Source organism: Lissotriton vulgaris, unplaced genomic scaffold, assembly GCF_964263255.1.
Source record: "Lissotriton vulgaris unplaced genomic scaffold, aLisVul1.2 SCAFFOLD_976, whole genome shotgun sequence".
Classification (NCBI taxonomy): domain Eukaryota; kingdom Metazoa; phylum Chordata; class Amphibia; order Caudata; family Salamandridae; genus Lissotriton; species Lissotriton vulgaris.
Genome location: NW_028250619.1, coordinates 468,013 through 492,325, shown reverse-complemented (window position 1 = coordinate 492,325; position 24,313 = coordinate 468,013). Strand labels below are relative to the sequence as shown.

At 48.2% G+C, this 24,313-nt stretch overlaps 1 protein-coding gene across 1 annotated transcript in view; it reads right to left on the bottom strand.

Moving 5' to 3' along the window:
• The window catches only part of LOC147663182 (glycosyltransferase 1 domain-containing protein 1-like), a gene marked incomplete at its 3' end in the record, with an annotated part of 305,663 nt that extends 282,742 nt beyond the window's left edge, over window positions 1–22,921 (bottom strand). Inside the window, exon 1 of the mRNA XM_086950611.1 lies at window positions 22,790–22,921. Coding sequence (XP_086806737.1) covers window positions 22,790–22,857 — 68 coding nt within the window. The remainder of the gene's footprint in view (window positions 1–22,789) is intronic.
• Between the last annotated feature and the right edge of the window lie 1,392 nt (window positions 22,922–24,313).

Here is a 24,313-nt window from a genome sequence, read left to right as displayed (position 1 = left end):
AATAATCAATATTATTTTTTCTGCCCTGAAGAAGTCCGTGAAGGACGAAACGAGTTGGCTACGGCTACAGTCTTTTATGTGAAGAAAAATAAAGAAATAAAGAGAGAACTGCAAACAACTCCACTGAATTGCTGTCTTCATCGACTTGAAATCATTATCATTATGGAAATATTGAAACGTATTCATAATTAGTGTGCTGGACCATTGTGTGTTATGAATTTGTGAGAGAGACCTTTTTGTCTTAGGAGATTTAGGGGCTTATGAATCTCCGGTCCTTGGCACCTAAAAATCTCTACTAAACAGAACTTAGGATAGGTGCAATTGTGCTTGACGCCATTCACCGTTCTCTTTGCAATTCGATAATAAACACTGGTGTTAATAGACAGTACAGGGGCCATTGGTGTGATAATTCATACTGGCATAAACGACAAGACAGGGGCCATTGGTGCGATAAAACATACTGGCGTAAAGGACAGGACAGGGGCTGTTGGTGCGATAATACACACTGGCGTAAACGACAGGACAGGGGCCATTGGTGCGATAAAACATACTGGCGTAAAGGACAGGACAGGGGCTGTTGGTGCGATAATACATACTGGCGTAAAGGACAGGACAGGGGCCATTGGTGCGATAAAACATACTGGCGTAAAGGACAGGACTGGGGCTGTTGGTGCGATAATACATACTGGCGTAAAGGACAGGACAAGGGCTGTTGGTGTGATAATACACACTGGCGTAAACGATAGGACAGGGGCCATTGGTGCGATAAAACATACTGGCGTAAAGGACAGGACAGGGGCTGTTGGTGTGATAATACACACTGGCGTAAACGACAGGACAGGGGCCGAGCAGATTTATCAGTATTAGAGGGACATTAGTACCAGCTTGGATGACAGTAGGTGGACAGGGGGGAATTGTGTGTAGCTGCCTGAAACAGCTGTTTCTTGAGCTTTTCATCTGGAGGACAGTTGGTGAGGAGAAGGGTCTAGACTCTAGAGTGTAGGATAAGCTGAATGACTGAAACAGTTCACATGGACTGAGGGCTCGAAGACACTACCTTAGGGTTCTGAACTATAAAGGAAATGCCGGACCTCAAAATGAGACCTTTGAGAGACTCAGACTTTATTGGCCACTTAATGGTGAATTGGGCGCTGCAGGGAATACAATGGAGAGATAAACAGGGCTAGCAGAAACACTACACATGGTACAAAGGATACAAACAGGGATGGTGCAGATCAGTGGGAAGAAAACATAAGTAAAGGTGCTCATTTATGTCTATAGCACCTACAAATAAGCGCTGAACAGGGCACAATCAATTAACGAATGAGACATCACCACTTGTGTATGGGGCCAGTACAGACTGACTTCAGCGTCCCTGTGCATACGGGGCCAGGACGGACATGACACACCCTGTGTGTACGAGGGTAAGATGGACATGAGACACCCTGTGTGTACGAGAGTAAGACGGACATGAGACACCCTGTGGGTACGAGGGTAAGACGGACATGAGACACCCTGTGTGTACGAGGGTAAGACGGACATGAGACATCCTGTGTGTACGGGGGTAAGACGGACATGAGACACCCTGTGTGTACGAGGGTAAGACGGACATGAGACACCCTGTGTGTACGAGGGTAAGACGGACATGAGACACCCTGTGTGTACGGGGGTAAGACGGACATGAGACACCCTGTGTGTACGAGGGTAAGACGGACATGAGACACCCTGTGTGTACGAGGGTAACACGGACATGAGACACCCTGTGTGTAGGAGGGTAAGACGGACATGAGACACCCTGTGTGTACGGGGCCAGGACGGACATGAGACACCCTGTGCAAACGGGGCCATGACTGAGATGAGACACCCTGTGTGTACGAGGGTAAGACGGACATGAGACACCCTGTGTGTACGAGGGTAAGACAGACATGAGACATCCTGTGTGTACGAGGGGTAAGACGGACATGAGACACCCTGTGTGTACGAGGGTAAGACGGACATGACACACCCTGTGTGTACAGGGGTAACACAGACATGAGACACCCTGTGTGTAGGGGGGTAAGACGGACATGAGACACCCTGTGTACGGGGGTAAGACGGACATGAGACACCCTGTGTGTACGAGGGTAAGACGGACATGAGACACCCTGTGTGTACGAGGGTAAGACGGACATGAGACACCCTGTGTGTAGGAGGGTAAGGCGGACATGAGACACCCTGTGTGTACAGGGGTAAGACGGACATGAGACACCCTGTGTGTACGAGGGTAAGACGGACATGAGACACCCTGTGTGTACGAGGGTAAGACGGACATGAGACACCCTGTGTGTAGGAGGGTAAGACGGACATGAGACACCCTGTGTGTACGGGGCCAGGACGGACATGAGACACCCTGTGCAAACGGGGCCATGACTGAGATGAGACACCCTGTGTGTACGAGGGTAAGACGGACATGAGACACCCTGTGTGTACGAGGGTAAGACAGACATGAGACATCCTGTGTGTACGAGGGGTAAGACGGACATGAGACACCCTGTGTGTACGAGGGTAAGACGGACATGACACACCCTGTGTGTACAGGGGTAACACAGACATGAGACACCCTGTGTGTAGGGGGGTAAGACGGACATGAGACACCCTGTGTACGGGGGTAAGACGGACATGAGACACCCTGTGTGTACGAGGGTAAGACGGACATGAGACACCCTGTGTGTACGAGGGTAAGACGGACATGAGACACCCTGTGTGTAGGAGGGTAAGACAGACATGAGACACCCTGTGTGTACAGGGGTAAGACGGACATGAGACACCCTGTGTGTACGAGGGTAAGACGGACATGAGACACCCTGTGTGTACGAGGGTAAGACGGACATGAGACACGCTGTGTGTACGGGGGTAAGACGGACATGAGACACCCTGTATGTACGGGGGTAAGACGGACATGAGACACCCTGTGTGTAGGAGGGTAAGACGGACATGAGACACCCTGTGTGTACGGGAGTAAGGCGGACATGAAACACCTTGTGTGTACGAGGGTAAGACAGACATGAGACACCCTGTGTGTACAGGGGTAAGACGTACATGAGACACCCTGTGTCTATGGGGCCATGACCGACATGAGACACCCTGTGTGTCCGAGGGTAAGACGGACATGAGACACCCTGTGTGTACAGGGGTAAGACGGACATGAGACACCCTGTGTGTAGGAGGGTAAGACGGACATGAGACACCCTGTGTGTACGGGGGTAAGACGGACATGAGACACCCTGTGTGTACGAGGGTAAAACGGACATGAGACACCCTGTGTATGGGGGTAAGACGGACATGAGACACCCTGTGTGTACGGGGGTAAGACGGACATGAGACACCCTGTGTGTAAGGGGGTAAGACAGACATGAGACACCCTGTATGTACGAGGGTAAGACGGACATGAGACACCCTGTGTGTGCGGGGGTAAGACAGACATGAGACACCCTGTGTGTACGGGGGGAAGACAGACATGAGACACCCTGGGTGTAAAGGGGGTAAGACGGACATGAGAAACCCTGTGTGTACGGGGGTAAGACGGACATGAGACACCCTGTGTGTACGAGGGTAAGACGGACATGAGACACCCTGTGTATACAGGGGTAAGACAGACATGAGACACCCTGTGTGTACGAGGGTAAGACGGACATGAGACACCCTGTGTGTAGGAGGGTAAGACAGACATGAGACACCCTGTTTGTACGGGGGAAAGACGGACATGAGACACCCAGTGTCTACGGGGTTAAGACAGACATGAGACACCCTGTGTGTACGGGGGTAAGACGGACATGAGACACCCTGTGTGTATGGGGCCATGACCGACATGAGACACCCTGTGTGTCCGAGGGTGAGACGGACATGAGACACCCTGTGTGTAGGAGGGTAAGACGGACATGAGACACCCTGTGTGTAGGAGGGTAAGACGGACATGAGACACCCTGTGTGTAGGGGGGTAAGACAGACATGAGACACCCTGTGTGTAGGAGGGTAAGACAGACATGAGACACCGTGTGTGTACGGGGGTAAGACGGACATGAGACACCCTGTGTGTAGGAGGGTAAGACGGACATGAGACACCCTGTGTGTACGGGGGTAAGACGGACATGAGACACCCTGTGTGTACGGGGTAAGACAGACATGAGACACCCTGTGTGTACGGGGGTAAGACAGACATGAGACACCCTGTGTGTAGGGGGGTAAGACGGACATGAGACACCCTGTGTGTACGAGGGTAAGTCGGACATGAGACACCCTGTGTGTACGGCGATAGTAAAGACATGACATGACATGACATGTATGCAACCAGTGTGGACATTCGAGTCATTGTGCGCATGGGGCCAGTCCGGACACGGAGGTCTTTGTATGTAAAGCCCAGTATGGATGCAAGGCTCCTTCTGAGTGTGAGGCTCGTACGGACATAAGGTCCGCTGTGCGTATGGATGTATAGGAGGGTCTCCGAATGCAGAAGAAGGAAGCGTCATGAGACTGTGTATGGGGCCAGTACGGACGAAAATGAGGACCCCTGGGTGTACAGGGCCTGTAACAGACATAAGGGCCCCTGTGTGTGCAGGTGGGTCTTGTGTGTCTATAGTTGGGCTCTTCTGTGCGTATGAGGGTCCTGTGTGTTGAATGGTGGGCCCCAGGTGCCAATACTGGAAGATTAGGACTTGCTTCTCACACAGTTGGCTGACACTGCTAATGCTGGACCTGCGATCACAAATTCCCGGAGGTCCGAGCATCCTTCCTTCTTTCACGGTGGAGAGAAGGAGCCCCATTGAACTGCTCAGCAGCTCTGCGGCTGAGCCACAAAACACAGACTCATGGTACATGCGCCTAAGTGAAGACTTCATGCAACTGAAAGGGAAGCATCGAGCATATTCCTTCGGCAGCAGGAGGGCCTCCACCTTGAGGGGATGTACAGAGGTGAAGGATGCAGGGGTTTGTTGAGACCAGATTGCAGAACCAATTATTTGAAGTGGAGGGAGACCGGTTTGCTTCTACACACTAGACTACACATATTTACAATTGAAGGCACAGCGAGATGGAGAGAGTTTTGGTCAAACGATGAAACCAGGAGTGAGTGACCTACCAGACTCCCTGCTGCCTCAGTCCCTACAAATATAATCAGTTCAGGGAAGCCCTGGATTGCTGGTGTACTGAGGGGCCATCAACCCTTGGCTGCGCGCAGTCCCCGAGTACTCTGTGCAGTGCCCACGACCAAGCTAGCTTTGAGCTCCCACCTTCATTCCGGCTTTGCAGGCTGAGCACCGGTCTCCTTCCATGGAGCCGGTTGGGTTGGTTCCTATTCATGTGTCCTGGCCAGGCTACCTTCCAGATTGGCCTCTGTCTGCTCGGATGCTCTGCCAGCAGGTCAGTCTCCAGGTGACCACATGAAAGGGCAGGTAAGCACGCACACATGACCCACAGGTGAGATAGATTATAACAACCATGGTACGCGGCCACCACGCACTCCACTCATAAACCCTGTGACAGAGATGGTGTTACTATGGGGGCGTACCCCTCTTGGGTCAGGACTAGGTCCAGAGCCCGTTGACAAAAGACACGACTGTACATCATGCAGGAGGCACTCCCGCCCCAACCATCACAGAGATCTAATCTGCTAATCACAGAAATCTAATCTGGTAATCACAGATCGAATCTGCTAATCACAGAGTTCTAATTTGGTAATCACAGAGATCTAATCTGCTAATCACATTGATCTAATCTGGTAATCACAAAGATCTAATCTGATAATCACAGAAATCTACTCTGGTAATCACAGAGATCTAATCTGGTAATCACAGAGATCTAATCAGGTAATCACAGAGATCTAATCTGGTAATCACAGAGATCTAATCAGGTAATCACAGTCCGATGCTCTACTATGTCAAATACTGCAGAAAAGTCCAAAAGGACCGAAGCAGCAGCGCAACAGTCACCCAGCTGGTATTGTCGATACCACTATCGAACCACACCGCAGCTTGGATAAACCCTGCCTACAAGAGATGCAGGACGCTGTTTATCTTGACGTACACTTGGAACCCCTCATAGAAAGCCCTCATGAGAAGAGAGACATGTGAATTAGTTGTGAAACAGGGAGTGGACCCCATGAGTTACTGGCGTGCACTCTCTTACCTTCTCTACTGACATCAGTTCTATGAGCTGCGTTACTCTTACCAGAGCCTCAGGCCTATAGGTTACTCACAAGCTCTTAGACAGACACTCAAGCCACTTAGTTACCTTCCTGCGAATTTACCAGCAAATTCTGCAGTTCCCTAACATATTCATCCGGCTGAACCACCCCCGGTTTATGTCAAGGTCCATGTAGTGTAACATGATGAATGCTGCATGTAGGCCATTGTTGCAACATAAGAACCCTATCAGTGCAGGGTGCAAGTCAGGGGAAGCGTGCATAATGAGAGCCCTGTGAATGACTCCATTCGCAGGCAGCTTTCATGGTCCTCTATGCGTGCCACTAGAGGGCTATCACTGGAGAGAAGTATCGTTGCTCTCCACTCTTTTATTAAAAAACTGGGGGCGAAACCTATCGATATGGTGAGAAAGGTTTATGCCGCCAAAGCAGCATCGGTAGCAACCTATGGGGCAGGAATATGGGGCCCTATTAATTTGTCTGCCCTCCAAGTGATAGAGGATATCTTCTGGAAAAAATGAATGGGCCTCTCCCGTGAGCTGTTCTAACTTTATCACCCATACATAATTGAAGGTCCCATATCTGTCTGATACAATCTCTGTGGCCCTAATTATCTTGTGGCACTCCATCTGGAGAAGTGAGTCTATTCAGATTACCCAAACATGAAATGAAGATTGTCTATCCATGGATAACGCCCATAGGATTCCATGGATTTTGTACATTAAATCTACTCTCTCCCCCATAGGCTTGGAGTGTCTATGTGTTACCCCCCTAGGGATTGTATAAGCATCTCAAGACAGGAGCTAAAAGCTTGCGTCCTTAAACAAAGCGCTGATGCTAGACTGCAAAAAAACTGCACGAAGGGGTTGGTAAAATTATACCGTGAAGGTCCGAAGCATCTGTATGGGACAATGTTGTATCTTTTATTGTGACAAACCTATGGCACAGATTCCTTCTAATTAGATTCCGGTTAAATCGTATCCCGTGTATGCTGGCACACCCTGCAGGAATCTATAAATGATTTACCCCCGTGTCCCTGCGATGGTTCCTCTGTGCAGTCAAATTTACATATTTTCTTTTTCTGCAAATTTTACAGGGAACCACGCAAAAGATTTATCTTCCCTATGATCTGCAATCTCCATTTTAAACAATGTCGGGTAGCAATGTTCTTTCTACAATCTCTGCCCAATCCTATGGTTTGCCTTTCAGTGGTGTCTTTTTTGACTCATCATGGAAGACCAGGCGGCAGCACAACCCTAGCGACAGAATTTCAAACCGTTTTTAGTGTCTGGTTTTATCTGTGATTGTTATAACTCTGTTTTTATTATTTTCATATTGACATGTATATAATCCCTGAATTTGCACGGATTGATTGATGTTCTTAAATTGTTTTTTATCTTAACTTTTATGATTTGACACTATAAGCATCGAATAAAGTAATTGACTGACTAACTGACTCCATACTGGGGTTTTAGTGCATGGCAGAAGCCTATTCAAGAGGAAACATAGAGCTCCCTGCCTGCACATGCCTCAGTACCAAGTTATCAGTGCATAAAGGTCCATGCTGTGGGTTGACGAATGTATCAGTGCTTAAAGATCAGTGCCTACTGATGGTCAGTACAGAAGTACTTTGCATACACACAACTAGAACACACTGCATTCCAGGAGGAGGAGATATCTGAGGATAAATGTTTTAGAGGGGAGTGGGGTTGGGCACCTCCAGCCTCTCAGTGCCTTTACCCACCACCCACCCAAATATCATGAGTTAGGGCGCATTCGAACATTTTGAGCAAAATGATCCCACTTAAGTGGGTGAATGTGTGTGAGAAAAAATGTGTGCATAGGATGTCTGCGTGGGGTGCGTCTGCTGCATGTTTGATGAGTGAGTGTGTGTGTAAGACCGTCCGTCTATTGCAAAGTGTGTGGGGGAGGGCATGTGTCCTGGCTGGTCAGTGCGTGCGGCACATGGAGTTTGTCTAATATAGGGTCATTCTAGGGAGGTGGGTGTGCGCTCTGAGCAGGAGTGAATTTGTTCAATTGGTGTGTATCTGGGTTATAGGTGTAAAGGTTATTTATGAATGAGGGAGTCAATACATGACGTACACATATAGTTCTGGGTATGGGGTACACTGTCCATGGGAGTGGCTGTGAGTCAGTAAGGGTAAGAGGAGGCATGGAACAGTCAGTGTGCATGGTGGTGCAGTCAGTCATTGTGCGTCAGCGTGTATGGGACAGTTCGAATGCATGGTCCGAAATCAGTGTGCAAGGGACAGCAAGTGTACATGGGAAAGTCCGTTTTCAAAAATCAATGTGCACCGGGCATACAGTGTGCACGGGGCAATCAGTGAGCACAGGGTACAGGCCTCGTAAATCAGAACAATGTTTTTTTCCTCATTTCCCACCATGGTTTCAAGTGTAAAGGTCCAACAGAAGCCACTTGCTGTCTCAGTATATAACTGGCAAGGGTTATAAACTGTACTGTTCCGTCTCCCCTCATCAAGAAAGCATATTCTACAAGACCCACACATAGAAACCAAATAAAAGTGAACAGTGCTGTCATTATACTCGGGATTCCGGCCAAAGGACAGGCAAAACAGGGAAAATTAAACCACAGCAGCATAGTCATTGGACCAGGGGGAAAAGAAAAAAATAAATTACAAAAATAAATAAATAAATCCCGGTCTATTAAATCCATTTCAACAGATGCCAGAAAGATCTTTTGTTTCGGTTCCCAGGCCTTGCCAGGTCAAGCTTTGACACTTGTAAAACCGAAGCACGCCAGTCTATACATGAAGGTAGGAGTTGGTCCTTCCATCTTTTACAAATCTCCCTTCTAGCCAATAAGATGGAGTAAAAAAGAAGGTTTTTAGCCGGACTCCGAGCTCCATCCATTACACCAAAGATTACAAGAGAGAGATCAATCGAAATTTGAAGACCCAAAGATGACGTGAGTAGGTTACTGATAGAGTCCCAAAAAGCTGTTAGAAGAGGACACTCAAAGAACATATGGGCATCAGAGGCAGCTATTAAACCACATATGGCACACGCTACCGTGGAGCCCTGGACGAATTTTGTCAACCTTTGTGGGGAATAATATGCTCTATGAAGAGTAAAAAGGTGGTTCCTTCATAACCATGAGGGCTTTACAATATCCCATAGAACCTTAAGTGATGTAAAGCCACTGGTCTTGTAAGTTATGACAAGCAAGGGAAGGGCCTCACAGCAACTCAGGTAGATGAAATTCCAGGTCAGATTCTTCTTGTATCAAAGTATACCATAAAGATATCTCCTTTTAACCAGGTGGTTTATCTAGGAGAGTCTCCAGCTGGTTGCCACCCCCTACTGGAGCTTTATTCCGAGATGAGGCTTTTGAGACATAGGAGTGTGCCCAACTAGTAATCTGGATATATTTAAATTTAGAAATGTGGTCCTATCTTTTCTTTTAAGACTTCCCATGGCAACAGGCACCCCTCCACAAATATATCACCCCATACCTCCAGCCCTGCGTCCCGCAAAGGAGCTGCCAGACTATCTTCCAGCCACCTAGTATTCCCAGGGGATCCCCACAGTGGGGCCCTACTAGAAATGTATCCAAGCTTTGTGGAACTCCTCACCCTAACCCATGTTTTTGCCATCCCCTGTAATACCTTTAGTTTGATTTTCTTAAAGAACTTCGGATCTCCGAATTTAAACAAAAAACCTGACTTGGCTACTCCTTCACCTTTGAGCAAAGCGGAGAACATCCTTCCAACCCCAAGATCTGTGGGCATCTTTAGCAACATTCGAGCATGGGAGAGTTGGAACGCCCACGCGTAAATTTGTAAGTCTGGAGGTGCTAGACCACCCTTCTCCCTGTGACGCCTGAGTTTCTTCCATGCAATCCTTGGAATATGTTTATCCCAGATGAAAGAAGTGACATCTCCCTGTAACTTAGATATGGCTAACGGATCAAAAAAAGAGGAATGGTATTAAATAAAAATGAAATTTAGGCAAAATAGTCATCTTGACTAAATTAACTCTCCCCAACAAAGATAAAGGGAGTTGCGACCAAGATTGCATGAGTCTGCGGCAATCCTTTGCGGCAGCAGCAAAGTTAGTTATGGCGATTTTGTTAATATCCTTGACAATATTAAGTCCCAAATAGCGCAGGCTTGAAGCAAGCTGAATCTCTGTGCCACAACCTCCATCATTCCAAACCATCACCTCGGTCTTTAAGTGCATTGACCTCGTATCCAGATGTTTCCCCAAACTCTAAAGCCAAATTAATAGCTGCTTGGAAATCTGTACGTATGTCCGAGGAAAATATCAAAATATCGTCGGCGTACAGAGCCACTTTTCTTTCCCAACCCTTATAAATAAACGACGTAATAGACCCCTCCTCCTTCAAAAGCTGGGCAAAGGGTTCTATGTATAAATCGAATAATAAAGGGGAAAGGGGGCAGCCCTGCAGCGTTCCCCTTGTAATGGAAAAAGGGTCAGATAGTTCTCCATTCACCAGTACACTAGCTGACGGGTTCAAATATAGAAGTCTGACTGCTCGGCAAAAACTGTCACCAATATTAAACTTAGCCAAGACCCCGACAGGTATGCCCAATTCACCCTGTCGAAGGCCTTGGTTGCGTCAAGCGTCAGGACTGCCAGCGGGAGGGAGTCAGTTGTTGCCATTTCAATGGCTCCTATCATGTCATAAGTCAATTCATATAATTGACGGCCCTTCACGAACCCCTTCTGATCATGATGTAGAATGTCAGGCGCTACTAAACTCAACCTCCTCGCCAGAACCGTAGCAAAGATCTTATAGTCCACGTTCAGTATGGAAATAGGCCTACATGACCTGCAGCACGACGCTGACTTCCCTGATTTTAAAATTAAAGTAATTGAAGCACTATCCCAGGAAACAGGAGGAGATAGACCCTCTTGCAATATATGATTAAATAACAAAGTTAGAAAAGGTACAATTGCTTGTTCCAGGGCCCTATAGATCTCAGTCGGGAGGCCGTCCGGTCCGGCAGCCTTCCCTTTCTTACTATTACTTACGGCCCTGACCTCCTCTTCCGTAATAATACTGTCCAGGGAGGTCCGTTGCTCCGAAGATAAAGAAGGGAGAGACACCTCTCTCAACCAATTATCAATATGTTCCTGATCCAATTTTTTATCTTCCTGATAGATGGTTTGAATGAATTCTCTACAAATTCTTCTGATCTCACCATCTGAAGAAAAAGACACGTTATTACACGTTATGGACTCGATGTTATTACGGACCTAGTCTGTTTTAGCTTTCCAGGCCAAGAGTTTCCCCGCTCCCTCACCAAATTGGAAATGGGCTATTTTGCTAGCTTCCCATTTCTCAAGAAGTCTCAGATTTAAAACTGGGCCCAGCTGACCTTTTAAAGAAAGTAACTCGTTACAAAGCGCTTGTGTGGGGTTACCGGATGAAGCTCTAGCTAGATCGATCTCATCTTGTGTTTCCAACATCTCTATAGAAGCTACTTCTTCCTTATATTGCTTCCTCCTGTATGAGACCTTATTAGTAATAAGACCTCTTAAGAAGGCCTTAAAAGAATCCCTCACAACCCCTGGGGCGGCCGAACCCAAGTTACTCTGCATAAAACACTTGGTTTCAGTTATAAGGAAAGCGGTATCATCTGCTGCTGCTAAGAACGAACGGTCAAATATCCAGGATCTAAGGTAGGCTTTGGGGAACCCATTTAGTTCCATAAATACTGCTGAATGGTCTGATAAATGAGACGGGAGGTAGCAAATGCTTTTAACAAAATCCTCCAATCTGTGATTAATTAACATGAAGTTGATTCTAGACTGGGAGTGGTATTTATGGTTGCAAAAAGAAACACCCGGCTTCTTGCCAGACCTATCCCTCCATATGTCAATATACCCATATTGCTTCATGCACCTAAGCAAAAAGACCCTAGTCTTAGAAAGAGCTAAGGGCCGACTGTTAGGGGTTTTATCTAAAACAGGGTCCAATACTAGATTAAAGTCCCCCGCCAGAATAGTCGGTTCCGGGAAAGACAGTAAATGTGAAAATATAGATTTCAATACAGATGGATCATCTACGTTGGGCCCATAATAACCCAATATCGTAGCTTGTGCTCCGGCAATTAATACCGTGGCAATGACCCATCTACCACCTGGGTCAACCAATGTTGAGACTAGCCTTGCTTTAAGTGGTCTTTTAAAAATAATTGTCACACCTCTGGTGTTCGTAAGTTACGAGGTTGATATGGAAAAATCAATCCATCTGTTTTTCTTTACTAAGGAGAGTACTTCAGTCTCTATTAGATGCGTCTCCTGGAGAATGATGACCTGTGCAACAGAATCCCGCAAATACTGTATAATTTATCCGCCTTAGGTCTGGTACGGAGGCCATTCACGTTCCAGGAGAGAATCCTCAGACTACTCATAGGGACTCAATTCTTCCGCCCCCAGACCTCTCTTAGAGGCTGAATTAACAATGTCCTGCCATGATTGTGATATTGCTTCATTGCAGACAATGACCTTGACCCAAGAATGAACATGCATCAAGCAGAAAATGAGGTATTTTTTAAGACTTCTCCCCAACCCCCCCTTTCCCCTGTGCCCTAAACTACATCCCCCAGCCCCACGGGAAACCCTTGCCCTATCCATCCGGAACAAGTCCAGAAGATAGTACCCCAACCCAATACTCCCACTGTGCTATTTAAAAAGAAAAGAAAAAAAGTGAGGACAATTATGCCGAACTAAATTACTAAGCCTATACGAAACCCTGATTGTATAATTTGCACACGGCAAGTCATAGTGTTTACAATTTTTCCTCTTTCTCATGATGTGAATAAAAATGTAAACGTTTTAGGTGATTTTGTATTATTTTTTCCTTTTTCTCTATATATTATTTTTTATTCCTTTCTCCCTTCTTCTCCTTCTACTACCACCCCCACCTCCTATTGCAAGGGGAAGATACAGAAGAAAATGCTAGAATGCCAATGAAGAACAATGGCGTGAATTTGTACTTAACCAGAGGGCCCTTATTATTCCCTACACGGACCTGATATTAAACATCTTATTGTTGTGCATTAGTTTCAAAGCGGCAGGGAACTTAAGTTGTGCAGTTGCACCCACACTTCTAAACGCCTCTAAACGCCTCCCAAACTCCCACTGCTTCTCAAGGGTGACCCTAGATAAATCAGATCTAATTTGAAAATGTAACCCTTTCCCAGCCAATGATTTCTGCTTCAAGGCTGAATTAAGAATGGTTTCCTTAAGTGTATAAGTATGAAAATTTACAAGGATTTTTCTGGGCTTAGATCTCTAAGGATTCTTTCTGAAAGGGTCCCTGTGGATGCGTTGAGTATCATTGGCCAGTTCCTCAGGTGACTCCACCAAACTCAATGATTCCCTTAAAAGAGTAATCACATACTGTTTAATGTCTGTCCCCTCGCTCCCCCCGGGACGTTTAAAATACGGATGTTGCTACGCCTGGCGTTGTTTTCCAATGTCTCCATCCTCTCGGCCATCATAAGGTCTTCTCTCTTAAGCTTAATAATATCTCCCTTGGCCTGCTCTAGATGTAGGGAGAGGCCAGCGACTCTCTCTTCGAGAACCGCTGTTCTAGCATTAAGGCCGTCGATCTTATTATCTAGAGATTCACAAAAATTCCTAATCTCCAATTGGTTAGCCTTAGATGAGTCAAAGCCATTCTCGATATCAGCGGACAAAGCTGAAAACATAAACTGTAGAGAGGTGGTCATTGAACCAATATTATCACCAGACGAATCACCCTGCAAGGGCTCTTCTTGCAAGCCTTCTGCCAGCTGCAATTTCTCTACCACCACTCCCTCTGTTCCTGTGGATACCACTTCTGACGGCTCTGATTGCAGAGATACTGTGTCAGCCACCAAACTCAGAGAGGGCGGACATCCTTCTGCAGCCACTGCCACTGTCACTGCAGCAACCACAGGAGGAGGAGGAGGAGGAGGAGGCACATCCATGACACTAACCCCACTAGCCCCACTTGAATCAAGTGGGTCACTTTATGAAAAAGCGGGCTGAGTTGGAGCCTCTTCTGCTGATAGGTGTAATATCTGTGGTATTACTTTAAAATATGAACGAAGAGATGGCGTAATCTTAGACCCGACACTGGTAGCAAAATTATGGCCCTTTACTGTTTTATAGTTTTTTGCGCGTTTAGCCTGGACTTCTGCACAAAGAAATGTAGAGATCTTTTTTTTATAGCACCAGAGTCAGGACTTACAGATCGATTTGACCTCGAAGAAAGAGACTTAGCAGGAGGCTCTAAAGTAAGCTCCAAGTCACTTCTACCAGCGCTTATATTAGTACCCTTACAAGCGCCCCCAACCTTCTTTTTATGGCCGCGCTTACCTCTTTTCCTTGAGGTTAATAATAGGGCGGCAGGAGCGGGAGTGGGAGCGGGAGAAACAATAGCCTCACCGTACTTAGTATCATCGACCGGATCCCAGGATCCCCAAGAAGAGCTTTCGATTTTTGTAGCGCTGCCGTCTCTGACACAGCCAGAGTATCCTCGAGATCGATGCCGGGTCCAGCGCTGACAAGACCGTTGTTAGACACGCGAGAGACGTGCAGCAGACTTCGGAGCCTCCGCCACCTCCTGAGCTCCAGGGCGGCCCGGGACCAAAGACGCAGACCCGAACGGGCAGGTGGCAATCCAGAAGGTCTCCACTGGAGAGGCGCAGAACTCACACCAGATGACTGCGGGGAACCAGGCAAAAACAGACACGCCTCCAAACACCTAGGAAATGGAGAAAAGACGCCAGAGGGGACGCCGACAAATTACGGGCCAAAAAGGTAAAAACGACTAAATTTACAAAAACAAGCCAAAAATATTGCCATACATCTCCCTCAAGGCTCCAGGGATCTTGCCACACCACATTTCACCTCACTAGGCAAACCAGCGATTGAAAAACAGCCCTCAGCGGGAGCATGGGCTCGGAGCACCGCGGCAGCTCAGCTTGCTACCGCCATGTTTCCCCTAAATCAGAACAATGTTACCCGACCTGCGGTCTAGTGAATTTAATAATCTACTCAACCAAACTGTAATGCTCTTGACCCATAAACATGTCAAATTGTGTGATCCTAGGCAAATACTTTATATCACTGGGTTGCTTTTTCTTCATCATCACATACGAGAGTGAGATCCAGGTGTCTGTTGTACAAAAAACGTTTCTGTTTGAATTAACAGACTCCACTTTTGCTCCATGTGTAATAAAAAGCTAGCCCACGTATAGGGCACACATGCCCCAGACTTGCCTCTCAGCTCACTCATGACATTGCTGTCAGGACAGGGGCAGGAATGTTTAATAATTGATGATTAAACACTCATTTTCAATAAATATATTACTAAAGCATGATGTAGTGGAGCACCGTCATTTACAGATAGACATTTTTCATTGAAATGGCCACAGACTTTCCCTCCGACAAGAGGTTTTATTGATAAAACTGTATATTGCATCCCGGTGAGGCGGGGCGAAACCCAGCCCACCACAAACTGGGAGGTGCGATGGCAACCCTCGTGTCTGAAATATTTGGGGGTCCATATCTACCACAGAGCCGAGGACATGCTGGAAGGAAATATAGGTAGAAGCGTGCGAGCCTTGAAAAGCAGCATGACCTTTTGGGCCACCCTCACGCTCTCGGTGACGGGCCGTATAGCCCTAATAAAAATGATAGCACTACCAGTGACCGTCCTGACTTCGTCAGTTACGGTCGCTCCCTCCTGCCCCTGCTCTCTCCTGCCTCAAGCTGGGTATCATTTGCGCAGATCCGCTGCTAACCACAGAAATTGTCATTCGCTGCATTATTTGTGTATTTTTCACCTGTATTGTCCTGCCTTGAGATCGTGTGCCTGTGTTTGTTGTTAATTGCTGCATTATTTATCTGTTTGTTTATACCCCTGCATTAGCTGCCTTGAGATCGTGTGCCCGTGTTTGTTGTTAATTGCTGCATTATTTATCTGTTTGTTTATACCCCTGCATTAGCTGCCTTGAGATCGTGTGCCCGTGTTTGTTGTTAATTGCTTCATTGTCTGTTTATTTTTGCTCCCTGCATTGGCATTTGTGTGGCTGCCCCGTGTAGTTATTTGGTCGGTTTCACCCGACCCAGTCGGCGCTTCCGCCCCAGCCGCCATTGCTGTTGTTGTTGCCCAGAGCCCGCCCCCTCCACCACGCACGCGCCTCCCAGCTGCTCCTCCCTCGCCCCTCCCCCCTCCCACTTATGACAGATGCTCTTGCGCGCAGCGTTCACGCGCAGCGGTCCAGCCCCATGCGCGCCAAAGGTAAGCCCGTCTACGCCCGTCCGCGCCTGGACCGCGCCCAGCGCCAGACCCCCTGGCCCTTGTACCACCTACCCCACCCGGATTACATACGACGCCACCACCCTCTTAGCCCTAAACCCCGGCCGTCTCCCCAACTGCGTCCAAGCCGCTCCTAGACACACCCATGGACCCTTCTCCTGCAACTCCTGCAACTCCTGCAAGTATGACGGCACCAAGACCAACTCCTCACCCACTAACACCAAACAGAGATCTGACACCAACCACCTAAAATGCATCCTGCTCAACACCCGCTCGGTCCACAGACACGCCATCGACCTTTGGAATCTACTAGACACCATCTCTCCGGACGTCGCCTTCCTAACAGAAACATGGATGAACGCCTCTTCTGCCCCAGACATCAACATTGCCATCCCGGAAGGCTACAAGATCATCCGTAAGGACCGCACCGACCAAACAGGAGGAGGCATCGCTATCGTCCATAAGAACTCCATCCGCATCTCAACCAGCTCAGACGTCAACCTTACCAGCGCCCAACACCTTCACTTTCAGATCCACACTGATCCCAAGACCACACTCAGAGGCACCCTCCTCTACCGACCACCAGGATCCCGTGCACAATTCACTGAAGACATCACTGATTTTATCACCCCACACGCCCTCCCCTCCGAGGAATACATTCTACTGGGAGACCTCAACTTTCACCTGGAAAAGAGCAATGACAGCAACGCCACCACCCTTCTGGATAATCTCGCCAACCTCGGACTCAAACAACTTGTCACTACCCCCACCCACATCGCAGGTCACATACTCGACCCTATCTTCACCTCCAGCAAACATGTCTCCTTCAGTCACACCACAACTCTACATTGGACGGACCACAGCTGCGTTCACTTTAGCTACAATAAGACCACAACTCACAACCATCCTCAACCTACTCTGCGAAGAAACTGGAACAAAATCACCATCGACCAGATCTCCTCATCGCTTCTTCAAAACCCCCCTGTCCACTCCTCAAACCCCGACCAAGCAGCCATTAACCTCACCCAATGGCTATCCAACAGCGCCGACATCCTAGCACCGTTGAAAAAACGCCAAATCAAGCTAGGCAGCAAGAACGCCTCCTGGTTCAACGACGATCTTAAGAAATCTAAGAAACTCTGTCGCTCCCTCGAAAAGGCCTGGAAAAAAGACCCAAACACCAGCACCAGGGACGCCTTCAAAAACGCCACCCGCACACACCACCAACTAATCTGGTCTGCCAAGAAAGCCGCACTCAAAGACCGACTAGATAACAACGCCCACAACAGCAAGGAATTATTCAACATCGTCAAAGAGTTTACCAACCCCTCAGCCAACTCCAACGACATCACCCCCTCTCAAGCCCTCTGCAACTCCCTAGCTTCATTTTTCCACAACAAAATCGCAGACATCCACAACAGCTTCGACAACCGACCTGGAGACCAACCCACCCAACCCTCTGCAGGACCTTCACCCCCCTTGAACATCCTAATGACTGGAACCCAATCTCCACTGAGGACACCATCCGCCTGATGAACTCCATCCACTCAGGATCCCCCACAGACCCATGCCCTCACCACATCTTCAACAAAGCAGACTCCATCATAGCACCACACCTCCGAGACGTCATCAACTGCTCCTTCAACTCCGCCACCTTCCCGGAAAGCTGGAAACATGCCGAACTCAGCGCCCTTCTGAAAAAACCCACAGCTGACCCCACCGAACTCAAAAACTACCGCCCCATCTCGCTCCTTCCATTCCCGGCCAAAGTCATCGAGAAAGCTGTCAACAACCAGCTCGCCGCATTCCTCGAAACCAACAAATCCCTCGACTCCTCACAGTCCGGCTTCCGAGCCAAACACAGCACTGAGACCGCCCTCATCGCAGCCACAGACGACATTCGAACTCTACTGGACAATGGAGACACAGTCGCCCTCATCCTCCTCGACCTCTCCGCAGCCTTCGACACAGTCTGTCATAACACCCTATTACAGCGCCTCAGGAACATCGGAATCCAAGGAAAAGCACTGGATTGGATCACCTCGTTCCTCACCGGAAGAACCCAAAGAGTCCGCCACCCACCATTCAAGTCTGAAGCCACTGAAGTCATCTGCGGCGTGCCACAAGGATCTTCACTCAGCCCCACCCTCTTCAACGTATACATGAGCCCCCTCGCGGTCATCGCACGCCAACACAACCTCAACATCATCTCATACGCTGATGACACTCAACTGATCCTATCACTCACCAAAGACCCGAACACGGCCAAAACCAACCTACATGAAGGAATGAAAGAAGTAGCCGAGTGGATGAAGCACAGCCGACTAAAACTGAACTCGGACAAAACAGAAGTCCTTATCCTAGGTACCTCCCCCTCCGCCTGGGATGACTCTTGGTGGCCAGAGGCCCTTGGAAAAGCACCCATCCCGACGGACCACGCACGGAACCTGGGCGTCATCCTGGATTCTTCACTCTCCATGTACAGACAAGTCAACGCCGTTTTATCATCCTGCTTCAATATTCTTCGCATGCTCAAAAAAACATTTCGCTGGATTCCCACCGAAACTAGAAAAACTGTCACCCAGGCTCTGGTCACGAGCCGCCTGGACTACGGAAACACCCTATACGCCGGTACCACCGCAAAACTCCAGAAAAAACTCCAACGCATTCAGAACGCTTCAGCCAGACTCATACTAGACATCCCGCGTAAAGACCACATCTCTGGTCACCTGAAAAACCTCCACTGGCTCCCCGTCAATAAAAGGATTACTTTCCGCCTCCTAACCCACGCTCACAAAGCACTCTACGAACTTGGACCCGATTGCCTTAACACACGACTCTCCTTCTACACCCCCTCCCACCAGCTACGATCCTCCAACCAAGCCCTTGCTACTGTACCTCGCATCAACAAAACCACCATGGGAGGTAGATCCTTCTCCTACCTGGCAGCTAAAACCTGGAACTCACTTCCCACTCACATTCGCCTCACTCAGAACCACCTAGCATTCAGAAAGCAACTTAAAACTTGGATATTCGACAAGTAATTCCCCCACCCTTCTTCAAGCGCCTTGAGACCCTCTGGGTATGTAGTGCGCTATATAAATCATTTGACTTGACCTCGCTTCTTGTATTATTTTAGGACGTTACCAATATGGATACCGAGCTCCATCTTTAAATCTCTGAAATCACTAGTGGTAGCTTTCCTCTGGAGTATAGGCCGGCGCAGGGTAGCACAAGCCACGCTAATACGGCCTAAAGCAGAGGGAGGACTGGCAGTCCCGGACTTTGTGCTCTATTATTTAGCTGCCCAGCTACAAGTACTAACGCAAGCAATAGCGAGAGAATTTAGGGGCCCAGAACTACAACGATGCAGGGGAACACCACGCCACATACTATCGCTCATAGCGCTACAGCAAAAACTAGACCTTAAGGATCTGTTAATGGAGGAGAAAACGCTTCGGTTATGCTGGAACCGAATGCAACACAGGGCGGGAGTCCTACACCCCTATGCACCCGAAATCCTTCTGGGAATGGCCACAGCGTTGCCCCATAGCGGCGACTGGTCAAAGTTGCAGACCTGGGAGGACGCGGGGCTCCAGGTACTGGGAGACCTCTACGAAGATGGAGTCTTACTACCCTACCAGACGCTGCAGGATAGATTTGACCTCACCAGGGGAGGTTATTTGTTGCATGCAGCCTTGACAAGGGCGATGCAGGCACACTGGAGAGAAGGGCTCACGGAGCCTAAGACAACGATGGCTTGCCAATACACTATGATGGCAGCCGGGACGTTCAAAGCAGTCACGTGCCTCTATTTCAGAATGCTTCATTAAGACTGGCACCCTTAGAGGCGCTAAAGGGAAAATGGGAGATGGATATAGGGAAAGATATCCCAGATGCAGCCTGGACGAAAATAGTGCGTAGGGCCTGGAAGAGTACAAGAAATGCCAGATTCCAGCTAGTGCACTTCTACATGCTCCACAGAACGTACTTGACACCAGGCAGAATCCGTAAACATTTTAAGGTAGAGGAGGCTGCATGCCCTAGATGGGCGCGTACAGGAGCAGAATTAGAACACATGCTCTGGTCCTGCCCAATGATGGGACCTTACTGGGAAGAGGTGGGGGCGACCCTGAATGACACCACGGACAGGCAGCTGACGTTTGACATGGCCACTAGCATCCTACATTGGTTTCCCCACACCTCCAAAAACAAGCTAACAAGTGAATTTGTGGACATGGGCCTCATACTGGCAAAGCGGGAAATCACTAAACATTGGAAGGCAACAGTGGGACCTAGCAGCAGGAGATAAAGGGGAGAGTTCATAAAATGGGCAAACAGTGAAAGTACGCTACGTTATCAGCAAGCGCGTAAGCTAAATAACGATAAAGCACTGGAAGCAGCCACAGCATGGGAGACATTGGTGCAGGCATTGCGGGATTATGAGGCAAGCGAAGATTAGGTGAAACTACCCATCACATAGGGGAAGCCCTGAGACATGACAGGCACATCAAGCAGAATACAACACGATGACTCCTGAACATGAGTAGAAGACAGTACTATTATCACCCTAAGCGTTGATGACATAAGTTGGGGAGACAAGGGGGGGTGGGGTCTGTTCATGAAGAAAGGGAGATGGGGATGAACAATAGACGTAAATGTATGGGATTTCTAAATGCAATGAATGTATGACGCTGCTACATCACTAAGCCATAAACTTTGAATGAGGTGGGATTAACAGTTAAATTCAGATTATCATTCTACCTTTGACAGTAATGTATTTTTGAGTGCATTGTACAGAAAATCAATAAAATACGTCTTCCCAAAAAATAAAACTGTATATTGCATAAACAATAATGTGTGGAAATCAGGGTTCAGCAAATATTTATTATTTGCACAACACTAAGTAAAGCATCGGGGTTTGTTTTGTTCCTATTAAGATCTTTGTTTCCATCACACTTCAGAATTTTAAAATGCTTTCCTAACTTCTAAAATATATTTGGAAATATTTGTACAGTTCATGTATGCTCATGTACTGTTGTATGTCCAGCACGATTGTCAGGCAGCTCACAGCTCACTTTACAAAATCCTCTGACTTTGCAGTCAGAGAAAGTGAAGTAAAGACCAATCTCCAGGTAAAAAAAAGCCTCAACTGGTAAGAAGACATGACCCCCGACTTGCCTCTTTGAACACTAATAGCATTGATGTCAGAAAGGGGGGAAGGAATGTTCCTTAGTTCATATTTAAAAATTGCCCCGTGCAATGATTCTGAGTCAGTGTGCATGGGGTAGCCAGTGTGCATGGGGTAGTCAGTGTGCATGGGGTAGTCAGTGTGCATGGGGTAATCAGTGTGCATGGGGTAATCAGAGTGCATGGGGTAATCAGAGTGCATGGGGCAGTCAGTGTGCATGGGGTAATCAGTGTGAATGGGGCAGTCAGTGATACAGTCAGTGTGCATGGGGTAATCAGAGTGCATGGGTCAGTCAGTGTGCATGGGGTAATCAGAGTGCATGGGGCAGTCAGTGATACAGTCAGCGTGCATGGGGTAATCAGAGTGCATAGGGCAGTCAGTGATACAATCAGTGTGCATGGGGTAATCAGTGTGCATGGGGTAATCAGAGTGCACGGGGAAGTCAGTGATACAGTCAGTGTGCATGAGGTAATCAGAGTGCATGTGGCAGTCAGTGATACAGTCAGTGTGCATGGGGTAATCAGTGTGAATTGGGCAGTCAATGATACAGTCAGTGTGCATGGGGTAATCAATGTGAATGGGGCAGTCAGTGATACAGTCAGTGTGCATGGGGTAATCAGTGTGCATGGGGTAATCAAGGGGCATGGGTTAATCAGTGTGCATGGGGTAATCAGTGTGAATGGGGCAGTCAATGATACAGTCAGTGTGCATGGGGTGATCAGTGTGAATGGGGCAGTCCATGATACAGTCAGTGGGCATGGGGTGATCAGTGTGAATGGGGCAGTCAGTGATACAGTCAGTGTGCATGGTGTAATCAGTGTGAATGGGGCAGTCAATGATACAGTCAGTGTGCATGGGGTGATCAGTGTGCATGGGGTAATCAGTTGTGTGGGGCAGTCAATAATGTGGGGTTCAGGCGCATTGCAAAGTCATTAATCCGGAGTCAGTGTGCATGGAACAGTCAGTTATCAGAAGTAAGTGCTCTGCTGGGGTGTGTGGAGGTGCATGAGCACTGGTGAGCGTGCACACGGGGAGGGGGCGTGCCTGGAGTGTATGTGCTGTCAGTGTGTTTTGTGGGCTCCCCCCACCCCTGTCTTACTGTATCCGGCCGGCGGTGCTGCTGTTTCCGGTCTGGGCTCGCAGGCAGGCGAGCAGCAGGATCCTCATAGCGCCCACCGGCCGCGGCTTCTAGTGTCAGTGCCTGGCAGAGGTGACGTCCCCGCGCACAAACACAGACGACGGACTGGGGACACTCCGCCATCTTGGGAGAGTGCTCGGTCTTCCGGGGTGCCGTGGGCGTGGCAGCGGGCGCACCTGCGCTGCACTGACATTGAAGAAGGACAAGACGGCCAGCGGCCCCGCCATCTTGGATCGGTCCTGACTGCCTTGAGGGCCGCTGAGGGCGCCGGAAATGGGCCAGCGGCCCCGCCATCTTGGATCGGTCCTGCCTGCCTTGAGGGCCGCTGAGGGCGCTGGAGAGAGGCCGAGGTCCCCGCCATCTTGGATCGGTCCTGCCTGCCATGAGGGCCGCTGATGGCGCTGGAGAGAGGCTCCCAGAGCACAGGGGGCCGAGCCGAGTCAGAGCCGAGCCAGAGCCGAGCCACAGGTCCGGCTCGGATCTTAGAGGCCGTGCATGGGCCGAGCTCTGAACACATGTCTGCTATGTGCGTCATATGACAAACATTTATTTATTTATTTATTTATTTATGCGATTTTATATAGCGCGAACTTTACCCGAAGGCGTCAGAGCGCTTTACATAGGACCCAGTTTCAACCATAAGGACTGATGGTTACAATCGGAAAAACAGATTTGCAAATTTTTTGACTTACATAAGAACCAGTTGAAAACAAACGGCTTTAGGATTACATGCGTTATAAAAAAGGTACAAACAGAAAAAATTGCAAATGTACAAGAGATAAAATCACACAAGGAGGAGATACAAATGGATAAACTCTAGGCATATACTAGTGATATCTCTATCTACTTAGGGAGGGGATACACATGGATATACTCTAAGAGTCACAGAGGAATGGTAGAGAGCACAGCGGACTCCTGCATAAACTAGTGATTAGAGTTATCTCTATATACATAGGGAAGGGGTAAGACTGGATATACTCTAAAAGTCACATAGGAATGGAAGAGAGCAAAGCGGACTACTGCATGTCCTAGTGATTAGAGTTATCTCTATATACAAAGGGAAGGGATACACATGGATATACTCTAAAAGTCACATAGGAGACTAGTCATTAGAGTTATCTCTATATACATAGGAAGGGATAAGACCGGATATACTCTAATGGACACATAGGAATGGTAGAGAGTACAAAGGTCTACCGCATACACTAGTGATTAGAGTTATCTCTATATACATAGGGAGGGGAAAAGACTGGATATACTCTAAGAGTCACATAGGCAAGGTATATGGTGCAAGGTCTAAAGCAAATACCATTGATTAGAGTTATTACAATACGTCAAAGAGCAGAGTTCCATAAGTGTGGATGCAGTCAGAGAACAAAGGGAGGGTGGGAGGGGTGCAAGGGTATGGAGAGAAGGGGAAGCGGAAAAGGGAGGGAACATTTGAGGATCATCCACGGGAAAAAGGGTTAACGGACGAGGGAGGAG